This window comes from Staurois parvus, unplaced genomic scaffold (genome assembly GCF_062004578.1).
Source record: "Staurois parvus isolate SC_StPar_1 unplaced genomic scaffold, SC_StPar_1.0 ptg000670l, whole genome shotgun sequence".
NCBI classification, from domain to species: domain Eukaryota; kingdom Metazoa; phylum Chordata; class Amphibia; order Anura; family Ranidae; genus Staurois; species Staurois parvus.
Window position 1 is genome coordinate 1783256 of NW_028318466.1, and position 12717 is coordinate 1795972.

The 12717-nt window shown below is 40.3% G+C and overlaps 1 protein-coding gene across 3 annotated transcripts in view; it reads left to right on the plus strand.

The window, feature by feature from the left end:
* Positions 1 to 12717, plus strand: part of PIK3R4 (phosphoinositide-3-kinase regulatory subunit 4) — an 81253-nt gene that overhangs the window by 12137 nt on the left and 56399 nt on the right. For all 3 annotated transcript variants that reach the window (XM_089652060.1, XM_089652062.1, XM_089652061.1), the window contains exons 3-4: positions 2348 to 2481; positions 7654 to 8236. In XM_089652060.1, the coding sequence (XP_089508186.1) occupies positions 2348 to 2481; positions 7654 to 8236 (717 nt within the window). The remainder of the gene's footprint in view (positions 1 to 2347; positions 2482 to 7653; positions 8237 to 12717) is intronic.

The following is a 12717-nucleotide window of genomic DNA, read 5'->3' on the forward strand; positions in this document are numbered from 1 at the left end:
AGTCTAGCCGCTGAGTTCAGGATAGACTGGAGTGGGGATAGCATTTGTTTGGGTAGGCCAGTGAGAAGGGAGTTGCAGTAGTCCAGGCGTGAGATAATGAGGGAGTGTACGAGTTGTTTAGTAGCGTCTGGGGTGAGGAACGTACGTATCTTGGAGATGTTGCGGAGGTGGAGCCTGCATGACTTTGATAGGGATTGGACATGAGGTTGGAAGGAGAGGTTTGAGTCAGGTACTTGTATTGAAGCGTGCACAAACTGTCACATTGCATATATGGTGGTTCTATTGTTGGATATATGTGTAAAGTCAGAGATGGACAGACAATAGTAGGCCAATCTATATAACCGTAAAAAATAAAAGAGGGGGCAACATTGAAGGTGTGAAGAGCAGGAATGTTACTGTAGTAGTCTCCAAAACTTTCCTAACATTTCCAAATGTCAGTTTGTTCTGGCAGGCTAAAATTCAGCACTTTATGATCATGCCAAAGCTTTGCTACATTTTCCTACCTCCTGTGCGTTCCTTTTGCCCAGTGAGGCTGCCTATCGTGGTGGGCCAAAGGAAGGTTTGAGGCAGAGCTTAGGAAGAAACACAGATACCGCATAAAAGTGTTGAAGCACGCTTGTCAGAAAGGTCTGGCGTTTGACTCTGACAGGAAAGTTTGAAAGGCTGGTGCAGGTACTGTATGTGTAAATACAAAAAAAAAGACCCTTTCCTGCACAAAGATCCTGTAAGTTTAATAAAATGTCTCGTGTATATACCACTGTCCCAAACCAAGCAGCATATGAAACAGAACTGGAAATGTTATAAGGGAAGGGTATCGCAACAAATTTTATTGAATTGCACAGTACAATAAACTTAAATGTAAACCACAACCTAAAAATATCCAGCTGTTATTAAAATATTGTGATAACATTGTCATTCCCAGACTTTCCAACACCTCAATAGCGGTATACATTTAAAGTGTCATTAATAGAAAAGTGTCATTCTTTAGAAACCAACTTACCTAGGTGGATTGGTTCCCTGCTGGCTCGTAGACTGAAAACTGAGTGATCAAAGACTGTTAATCACTCAGTTATCTGTGAGCAGAGATCTGGTTACTCACAGAACCCATATACAGGGATAAAGGTGTACCAAGGTAGCAGCTTCCGAAGTGACTTCACCAGGCTTCTGTCTTACTAGTTACGTCATGTACCACATGACTTCATTAGGGATAGCTGATGATTTATGCCTATGTAATCTGATTTCTACTAATCATAAATTGATGACTTCACATATATTATCATATGTATGTTAGACCCTTTGGTGGGTGTTTATTGATTTATAAATTTTGTTTATTTTTTTGATCACATTATATTACTGATACATTATATTACTATATTATATACATTATATTACTGATTTATTGATTGTGTGAAGTGAGCAGCACCATTTTTACAGTACTGTTAGATTTGTGTGGGAACACATAAGGGTTTGCAGCAGCTTTGTTCATTTGAATTTTGTGGTAGCTCATAGGAAAGCCCTCTTCTCATTCATCCCCCCCCCCCTTTTTTTTTTTTTTTTTTTTTTTTTTGACTAATTGGCTTGTCTATAGCAGGGAGGGGGTTTATATACCAGCTAGGACTGCCCATAGGTGGTGTTATGTTCTTTTTCTGCCTAGTGTCCTCCTGTAGGTGGCTGTAGAATCCTATGGTCAAGAATAGGAGAGCTGTGCCTGCAGATTAACTCGGAGAATTGGATTTTACAGTAATAAAAATCAAAGGTTTTTTTTTCTAATTTAGTCTGAATTGCTCTTCTGAAACTGTTTACTGTCATACTGCAGATGCGCTCTGCTAATTGTAGAGAACATACTTAAGCAGAGTAATAGAAGCCCCCACCCAAGGATCTTCCCCTGCAGATGCCAAAGAACAGGAAAAGAGCATGTGACCACACAACAGTGCTGCAGGAATAAAGTACTGAGAGGATTTAAAAAAACAAAACAAAATACACTGGCATGATGCGTATGAATTATGACAATGAATACTTCTGTTTAGTATCACTTTACGGCAATTAAAGACAAAGGCAACACACTGGTAAAATAGTGAAGCTATGTAGTATGAATGTTCTAATTTTAGCAATGTGCAAATAGTCCATGTCAACATGCAAGAGGGATAAGCATGACCTCACATGGAACGATCCACAGGCAGATGAAAATCAGCCGTATGAGGCTGAAGATATAACTTCACATATAAAAATGTCTGGCCTTTTGACACAGACCTTCAAAAACTTGGGCTTCTGTGACGTTCATGAATTACAGCAATAAGATACAGTGCTTTTTGTATACTGACAGATTGTGTTTGTGTTTTTTTGGCAGGGTGTGTGATAGCAGAACTGTTCACAGAAGGAGTACCCTTATTTGATTTGTCACAGCTTTTAGCTTACAAAAAAGGACAGTTTTCACCAGATCAAGTGTTGAGCAAGATTGAAGATGGCTCTATCAGACATCTGGTAAGTCCGGTGCAAGGAATCTGTACGGACCAATTGACATTGTTTCAGTACGTTTTGATGTGTTTAAGCAACCTATTCAAATAAAGTACGAGTAGGTTGCTTTAATGACACACCGTTTAATGCAGCACAATAGTGTGACTGGGTCCTTACTAATCAGTTTATATTGTTGTTTCCTATTGAATAAATACGTTGGCAGGGCGGCATGGGCAGGCAAAACCACGTTTAAAACGTGTGTTTTTTGTAAACAGGTAGAGGGTGCGCGCGAGGCGCGCCGCCCTACCTGTCCCGCCAATCATAGCCGCAGATGTCAGTCGCCGGGTCACAGCCGGTCCTTACCGGCTATCTCCTGGCGATCGGCGGCAATCAGTGACAGAGAGCACTGTGCTTTCTGTCACTTCCCTGACAGCTCGAGGATAAGCTGATCGGGACAGAAGAGTTTCTCTCTCCCGATCAGCCTGTCCCCATCCAGTACACGCCCCCTAGTAAAACACTCCCCCCTCACACAGAACCCTTCCCTGAAAAATAAAGTTAACCCCTTCCTCCCCAGTGCTATTAGCACAGTGTCAGTGTTTTGTTTTTTTTTGCACTGATCACTGTATTGGTGTCACTGGGGATGTCAGTGACCCCAAGTCAGTACCCTCCAATGTCAGAATGTCCGCCACAGTCCCGCCATAAGTCGCTGATCGCCGCCATTATTAGTATAAAAAAAACCTAAAAATCCCAGTATCTTTCCCGCCATTTGTAAACGCTATAACTTTCACGTAAACCAATTAATTTACACGTATTGGAGTTTTTTGTAGCAAAGACATGTCGCAGAATGCATTTTGGCAGAAATTTATGACTAAATTTTTGGCCTTTTTTTGTTTATAGCGTGAAAAATAAAAAGCGCACAGGTGATCAAATACCACTGAAAGAAAGCTCTATTTGTGTGAAAAAAAGGACGTAAATTTTGTTTGGGTGCAGCATTGCATGACCGCGCAATTATCAGTTAAATTAGTGCAGCGCCGAGTAGCAAAAAGAGGCCTGGTCATTAAGGGGGGTAAATCCTCTGGAGGTCAAGTTGTTAATGGAACAAGCTGATTGGCTGCCATGCACAGCTACACCAGATTGAGTGGTCCAGTTTTAGTAAATCTGCCTCATAGTATCTTAAAAGTGCAAGCTTAAACAATATTAAAAAGAACACGTGTTTTGCAGAGCAAAGCAACAGGTTCTCTTAACTTCTTATCACATACTCCTCTTTCCCCTCACTCAGCCTGGTTTGACTGCCCCATCCCATGTCTATTCAACTGCTGGGAATGAAGAGAGGAATCCCTTTTGTAAGCTCCAATAAGTACTGAAATAAAAGAGTATATACTAAGGAACTATGTACTAGTATGAGCAAAGCACAGGGTCATGTTGAAGTGATATATTAAAGGCAATATTTAACCACTTCAAGTCCGGGCATTTTCACCCCCTTTCCAGTCCAAGCCAATTTTCAGCTTTCAGCGCTATCACATTTTGAATGCTAATTTGCGTGGTCATGCAACACTGTACCCATATGAAATTTTTAGCATTTTTTTGAGACCGATAAAACCTTTCTTTTGGTGGTACTTATTCACCACTGGGATTTTTATTTTTTTGCTATATAAATGAAAGACCAAAAAATCTTTTAAACCGTTTTTCTTATAAAATTTTGCAGATAAATAATCTTTATTTATAAATCTTGGCCAAAATGTATTTAGCTATCTTTCTGTTAGGGAAAAAAAGAACCCAAATTAGTTTATAAAAAAAAAAAAGTTATTTACACTTTTTTTTAATATTATGTATTTTTTTTACATACTGTCACCCTAGCAGTACAGTCCCACCATAGTGACACTGTATTACTTGTGGGGGGTGATAAAGAATTATTATTTTTTTTTTTTTTTTTTTAACTCTGATTGCTTTTACACCCATAAAGGCTGTAAAAGCAATCATTTCTCTTTCTCTCTGGCTGCATTCCTGCAGCCATTGAGAAATACTGTGAGACGTGATTGGTCACAGCTTGTCACATGGTGATCATTCATAGATTTCACAAGTAGTGAACAGAGGTCCCGTACAGCGATCTGTGTTCTGCTGTGTCTGGTGGAGACAGCGGGCACAGATCGCGGTGCTGCGCGCTCCCAGGGAGTGCGCACAGGCAATGGATGAGAGGAGACGTTTAGAAATGTCCCTCCCACATCGACAGCTCTACCATCCGGCCGTTTATCAGCATGCACCGGACAGGAAGAGGTTAAAAAAAGTCATGCTTACCTGCTCTGCGAAGTGGTTTTGCAGCCTCAGTCCTCCCTTCTTGGCTCCCCCGCTAGCCCCTCTCAGCTACCTAGTGACCCCAGAGCAAGCAGCTTGCTATGGTGGCACCCAAGCAGACTCCCTGCTCTGCGTGTCCATTTACATACAGAGCCGCTGCTCAGCTCCTCCCCCTCTCATTGGCTCACTGGCCATGATTGACAGCAGCGGGAACCAGTGAGGATGGAAAGCCAAGGCTCCGGTGCACATCGCTGGATCGCGATGGGGCTCTGGTAATTGTTAGGGGCAGCTGCTGTACACAGAAGGTTTTTTACCTTCATGCATGAAGGTAAAAAACCCTGAGCCCTTAGAACCACTTTAATTTTGTACTTTTTAAACTAAGCTACAATCCTCTATGCTTACCCTTCTGCTACTGCTCATTCAAGGTGTCCTGCACTTGGACCAGCTGTTTACCAGCAGACTGGTTTTCTTCAGGGAGACAAAGCCGAACTTTGGAAACCCTTTGGTTTTAAGCACACCCATCATTTTACCCTTTTGTCTTCCTGAACCCTTCACTCTAATCCCTAAAATAAATCAGTGACTCTTAACCTCTCCCCAAAATTTATCTGTTGTACTATTCCTAAATATCCAACTCTTAACCTATCATGAGAAAAATATGGAGGCTACCATTTCTGACCTTGTTCTGAACATACAAGTTGACTGGCTGAATCACTTACCAAAAACAAGCATGCAGATCAGGAACTTTGGAGAATAGCCCCTTAAGGCCTAGGTTTTTTTTGGTTCTCATTATTTACATGTAATCAGGTTTTTGTGTATTTTTTTGCTAGAAATTTTAGTTATAAACTTTTTTTTTTTTTTTTTTTTTTTAAACTGAGGTCTGAGTAAACCAGAAGTGATGTCAGGTCATCGCTTTCAATTTACTATTTAACAGGTCGGCTTTGTTCAGCTCTGTGGCCAACCAGCCTCCATTGTCTTTCACACTATTGGCTTCCCTAAAGTAATTCTGTCAATTTAACCCCTTCCTGCCAGCTATATATAGTGTGTCCGTCCTCACTGATGTGGGTTTTCCTGTGAGACCGCTTAAATGAGTATCGGTGTTTATGCTGGGAGTGTGCGGCACAGTGTGCCGTTTCACCGAGAGTCCAGGGACTCATACTAAGTGTTCCTGGTCACCTGATCACTGTGATAACCAATCAGAGGCTATCACAGCAATCAGTCACTGTGCAGCCTGCTAATGTGTTTTATTCCTCCTCTGAATGGAGAGAAAGATTCATTGTATCTTTCTCTCTTTCCCAAGAGAGAAAGGTGTAAACAAACGTGTGTGGGGAAAAAAAAAAACCCTGAAATAAAGAAATAAGTAGCTTGATCAAAGTTTGATCTAGGTCACCATCAGGATTAGAGCTGATTCACACACATGCGCTGCGGTTTGAGGCTCAGGTTTCACAGCTAGTTGATACAGTATCTGTACACAGGTTCACGTCAGGTTCAGGACAGGATTACCTCAGGATCTTATCCTGTTCACACATATGCAGTTTAGAAATGGTTCCCATAGAAGTCAATAGCCTGTAATCTGACCCTGAAGGCACTGCTCAGAAATTGGATATGACTCTTTTTAAAACCGCACTGAATCTGCGCCGGACATATGTGAACAGGCACCATAGGAAGCAGTGGTATTTCACATGTCATGAGGATTTAATGTGATTCAAACCGCATCCAATCCGCATATATGTGAACAGGCACTTAGTGTTGGGGTTTTTTTTGGTAGGATTTTTTTCTTATATAAAAACTTTTTTTTTTTTTAATTAGTATCCGTGTTTTACGTAGGATAAAAAAAGCCAAATGTGCACTATTGTTTCTGGGCCCTACTATGGGTACAAACGTCAAATGTAGTATCCCCGCAATCATTGGGAGCAGAACTTATTTCGGCTTGATCTTTGGTAAGTTATGGCAATAGCAATAAATATATAGCTAAATAAAAAAAAAAAAAGTTTTCCCTTGATGATTAAAAAAAAAAATTAGGATATATCTGTAACCATTTACGACCCACCCAAGAAAGCCCAATTTGTCCTTCAAAAAACAAAGTATAATCCTTCTGGATACACAAACTAGCTGCGTTGATTTGTACAGTTTTGCTAACACATGTCAAAATTGCAAAATTGTGTCCTAGGCATTAAGATTTTTTTACCCTCCATTACTAAGGGGTTAAAAATAAAAAGAGCTGCTCACAAGTATAAAGCACAGGGATGTAGAAGCTCTTATTCACCTTAGTATATTTGTCCATTCAGAAGAGCCAGTATTTGGCTATAGCAGAGGTGCCTCTTGGTGTCATTCTACAAAGTCTCTTAACCTGACTCCAACAGTTTATTATTAATATACAGGATTTATATAGCGCCAATAGTTTGCTCAGCGCTTTACAATATAAAGGTAGACATGACAGTTACAATACAATTTGGTACAAGAGGAAACAGAGGGCCCTGCTCGTTAGAGCTTGCAATCTAGGTAGGCAAACTAATTCCTAAAGGAATCACTAACGTTAAGTAACCTCTTTTGAGATGATCACTTTATCCTCATAGTGTATGCGTCGAAAACGAAGTGATGACCTGGCACAGACCACTGATCAGTGAGATTGCAGATGGTTGTTTTCGAGTAGGATACCTACCATCCAGTCTGTCACTGAACAGCTTCATTTACATTATGTGACAAATCACTCCTACACAGTGCAACAAAATCTAATGTTTTTGTTGGACCTAGTCCTAGATTACATCCAGGTGACTTTTTTTTTTTTTTTTCTTCACTGTATTTTCTGTAGAATTAGAGCAAAGATACAAGCAAAAGTGTCAACCTGCCCAGTAGTATACTATATATAATTGTACAGAGTAATGTATCCTTTTTTATTGTCTTTGAAAGGTCACACAGATGATCCGCCGTGAGCCTGAAAAGCGATTGGCAGCAGAAGATTACCTCAAACAACAAAAGGGCAATGCATTCCCTGAGATATTCTACTCCTTTCTGCAGCCATACATGGCCCAGTTTGCGAAAGAAACCTTTAACTCTGCTGATGAACGCATCCTGGTTATCCGTAAGGATTTGGATAATATCGTCCATAACTTGTGTGGAGATGACCAGAGTGAAAAAGCAGAGGGGGAGACCAAAGAAAATGGCCTCCTTATCTTGGTCTCAGTAATTACCTCCTGTTTGCAGACACTAAAGTACTGTGACTCTAAACTGGCTGCCCTAGAACTTATTCTCCACCTTGCTCCACGTTTAAGTGTTGAGATTCTACTGGATCGCATTACTCCATATCTGCTTCACTTTAGTAATGACTCTGTTCCCAGGGTAAAAGCCGAGGCTGTGAGGACACTGACCAAAGTATTAGCCTTGGTAAAGGAGGTGCCTAGGAATGATATCAATATTTACCCAGAGTACATCTTACCTGGCATAGCCCATCTTGCTCAGGATGAAGCCACTATTGTAAGACTAGCATATGCAGGTGAGTAAAAGCTCATTATGTCTCCACATTTCCTATGATTATACATGTAGTCCACTTCTTAAAGTGGTACTAAAGGTTCCGATTGAAAAAACAAAAGAAAAACATATCGTACTTACCTGCTGTGTACAATAATTTTGCATAGTGGTGCACAGAAATGTAAATTCTGGTGCCAAAACCGAAATTTCAGGATGCACTTGGCCGAAAACTGGACAGTTTTTAAAAAAATGTATATATGTCCCTTAACACAAATCGCACGGCAAAGTACCGGTTAAGATATCGGTAGTATTTTCCTGAGTACGAATACTCATGAAAATTCTCAGTATCAGTATTGGTGCATCCCTAAGCGGTTCTTTTTCTTTTTTCTTTTTTTTCGTGAATATTCACACAGGTTACTAAATCACATTGCTGAGACACAAATTACTCTGCATACTGTATGTGAGTTGACTTGCATTAGTGCAGTCATCACATGACCCTTTAAGACAGCTTTTCCTCACGTTCAGTCAACAGTTATCCACACAGGTAACTAAATTACATTGATAAGATACTAATTACTCCATCTTTGCATATATGAGATGACCTGCATAACACGTGGTGTTGCTGGGATGTGAAGACGTGCTTATGAGCACAATCCAGGATGACCTCCAATAGATACCAGGAACATAGCATGTATAACAGTCTGTTATGTCAGTGCAAACAAACAAAATCCTCTCCAAAGTCGGCTAAATACAGAGGGAAATATTCACCTTTTTTGAGCAAATACGGAAACTAGAAAACCACAAAGCTTTCCTATATGAAAATTACTTTGCATCTGGTCAGAAAGAGTATGTATGTGTGTATGTGTGTATATGTATGTGTGTATATATATATATATATATATATATATATATATATATATATATATGTGTGTGTGTATGTGTGTATGTATGTATATATATATATATATATGTGTATGTATGTGTGTGTGTGTGTGTGTGTATATATATGTATATATATATATATATATATATATATATACACTATCCACAAATTCCTTCTGATGAATATAGTTAAACAGTAAGGTCACCATTTTCACAAAAATAATAAATGCACATTTTTTTTGCAGGTAAAAAAAATGTGCATTTATTAATGTCTGCAGGAGCCTGTAAAGCATTGCACCAGTGATCAGTAGATCGCTGGTGCCATGCAGGTCTCCTGCAGATCTGTCAGTATATCTGCTTCACTGTACGGGATGTACAGTTGTGACCAAAATTATTCAACCCCCAATGCTGTAAAGGGGTTTAGGGACTATAGTGTACATTTGGAATTGTATTCAGAATCAAATCCTACAAGGACGTTGTAACTACCCAAATGCAACTAAAATGACATCAATTGTTTATGTAATACAGTAGTAAATGGTTCTTATGTGGTTTCTTCATTGCCACAATTATTCAACCCCTTAAAGACTACCACTCTGAAGAACAGAGGTTCATACAGGTGCTTTCCATCAGGTATTGAAAACACCTGTGGATGTCACCGAGCAGCAATCAAGCATAATAAGCACCAATTAGGCAGCTTTAAAATGACTGTGATACTCAGCTCCTTCTAGACATTTACTGGTGTGGTTACAAACATGGTGAAGGCAAGAGAATGGTCCAGGAAGACAAGAGAAGAGGTGATTTCTCTTCACAGGAAGGGCAATGGCTATAAGAAGATTGCAAAGATGTTAAACATACCAAGAGACACCTTAGGAAGCATCATTCGCAAATTCAAGGCAAAGGGCACTGTTGAAACGCTACCTGGTCGTGGCAGAAAGAAGATGCTGACTTCGACTGCTGTGCGCTACCTGAAGCGTAGAGTGGAGAGAAGTCCCCGTGTGACTGCTGAGGAACTGAGAAAAGATTTGTCAGATGTGGGTACAGAAGTTTCAGCCCAGACAATAAGACGCACACTGCGTAATGAAGGCCTCCGTGCCAGAACTCCCAGGCGTACCCCCTTGCTGTCTCCAAAGAATAAGAAGAGTCGACTGCAGTATGCCAAAAGCCATGTGGACAAACCACAAAAGTTGTGGGATAGTGTTCTGTGGACTGATGAAACAAAATTAGAACTGTTTGGGCCCATGGATCAACGCTATGTTTGGAGGAGGAAGAACAAGGCCTATGATGAAAAGAACACCTTGCCTACTGTGAAGCATGGTGGAGGGTCAATCATGCTTTGGGGCTGTTTTGCTTCTGCAGGTACAGGGAAGCTTCAGCGTGTGCAAGGTACCATGAATTCTCTTCAGTACCAGGAGATATTGGATGGAAACGTGATGCAGTCCGTCACACACCTGAGGCTTGGGAGACGTTGGACCTTTCAACAGGACAATGATCCCAAGCATACCTCCAAGTCCACTAGAGCATGGTTGCAGAGGAAAGGCTGGAACATTTTGGAGTGGCCATCGCAGTCACCAGACTTAAATCCGATTGAGAACCTCTGGTGGGACTTAAAGAAAGCAGTTGCAGTGCGCAAGCCTAAGAATGTGACTGAACTGGAGGCCTTTGCCCATGAAGAATGGGCGAAGATACCCGTAGATCGCTGCAAGACACTTGTGTCAAGCTATGCTTCACGTTTAAAAGCTGTTATAACTGTAAAAGGATGCTGTACTAAGTACTAAGATTGAATGTCACTTGGGGGTTGAATAAAACTGATAATGCTGTGAGCACAGAAAAGACATTTGTGGTTATTTCATTATAACTGTTATGTTATATTTGTCTGACCTACAAGTGCCTCTTTAATGTAAATGTAAGCAAGATGACTGAATGATCAAAAGCAATGTCAAACTGGCCAAAACACTCAATTTCAGTGGGGGTTGAATAATTTTGGTCACAACTGTATCAGCATGTTGATATACTGACAAGAAGATGAGATGAACTACCATAGCTCCACAGTGCCATGGTAGTTCATTGAAAACTACAAGCTGGCTGTGTGGGCTGAGCCCCTCACGTCCGTGTTTTTCTCAAATCTGACAGTTAATACGGGGTAACTTCTCCCCATACTTCTGTCAGAGGGAGGGGGGAGCAGCAGGTGGCGGCTACAGCATTGGGAACATGTTTCATGTTCTACTCTAAAAACGGGTGGAACATGTAACATGTTCCCAAAGGTGAACTTCTCCTATAAAGTAAACCTGTCATTTGAATTCTAGTCACCTATCTGTAGCACTGACTCTCTTGCAATAATGTGATTCACTGACCCAGAGCAGGTGAGATTTAGGATGAGTAAGCATGTGAAGTGTGCTGCATAAATTTATGTAAATGTAGCAAAAATAACTGAAAATAGTCACTGAAAATACTACATTTTCCTGCTGTCTGAGCAGATTTAAGAAAAATTATATCACAACTTGGATAGTTGTGCTTCTCAAACCAAACCGCACATGCCTTAGACATACTGTGGGCTGTATTTCAAAGAATCAGTTGGCCTTGATAACTTCCAAAATTGGGAGTGCAATGCTATACTTATGTGTTTTTTAATGTACTTCTTGTGATTAAAGCAGTATTAAACCCCAAACCAAAAAATATAATATATTTCAGCTTACCAATCAGATGTGGTGGCTGCATTAGTTTTTTCTTTTTTGGCTTTTCCCCCTCTTTACCTGGTAATGTGACCAGTAACACCTACTGTATTAGAGTGCCCCCATTCTAGATGAAGGAGCACCTTTTAGACAGCAGCATTGTCAGTCTGGGGGTAGGAGAGTGTTTAGATGTATTAGCAGATTGAAATACACTAACAAATTGAAGGCAAAATCCAGCTAATACTTTTTATAAGCAGTCACAGCAAACTTTTTTTTTTTTTTCTCCTTTGGGGGTTAAGGTTTTATATATGTGAGATGACCTGTATAACATGCAGTATTGCTGGGATGTGAAGATAGACTTCTAAACACTGCTCTAAGATGACCTCATTAGACACCAGGAACATAGCATGTGTAACCACAGTCTGTTACATCAGTGCAAACAAACAAAATCCTCTCCAAAGTCGGCTAAATACAGAGGAAATAGTTGCCTTTTGTGAGCAAATAAGGAAACTAGAAAACCACAAAGCTTTCCAATATGAAAATTACTCTGTATCAGGTCAGAAGGAAAAACCGTATGCTATATATTGTTCATTATGCAATCAACACAATCCTTCCTCTAAATTCATCTAGTTAAAGTTAACCTGTCATTGGAAAACCATGTAGTTTATCGTTGCTGATCTGTCATTCTAATGCTAGTTGCCTGGCTGCACTGCTGACCCTTTTGCATCAGTACCTTGATTCACTGACTCAGAACAAGTGTGCAGATACATTTTGGAGCTTTCTCTGACTTTCCATGGTCTGTGAATGCTCCTGTGTGTTGCAGTGTTGCAAAAAATAATGCAGGTGAATTTTTTTTGCAAACCATGGTGTTATAACAGCCCATTCAAAATGGAACAAGCTGCCCTAACACAACTCTGATCACTGCAGGAAAAATGTGTGTAGTGGCCCCTGAAGC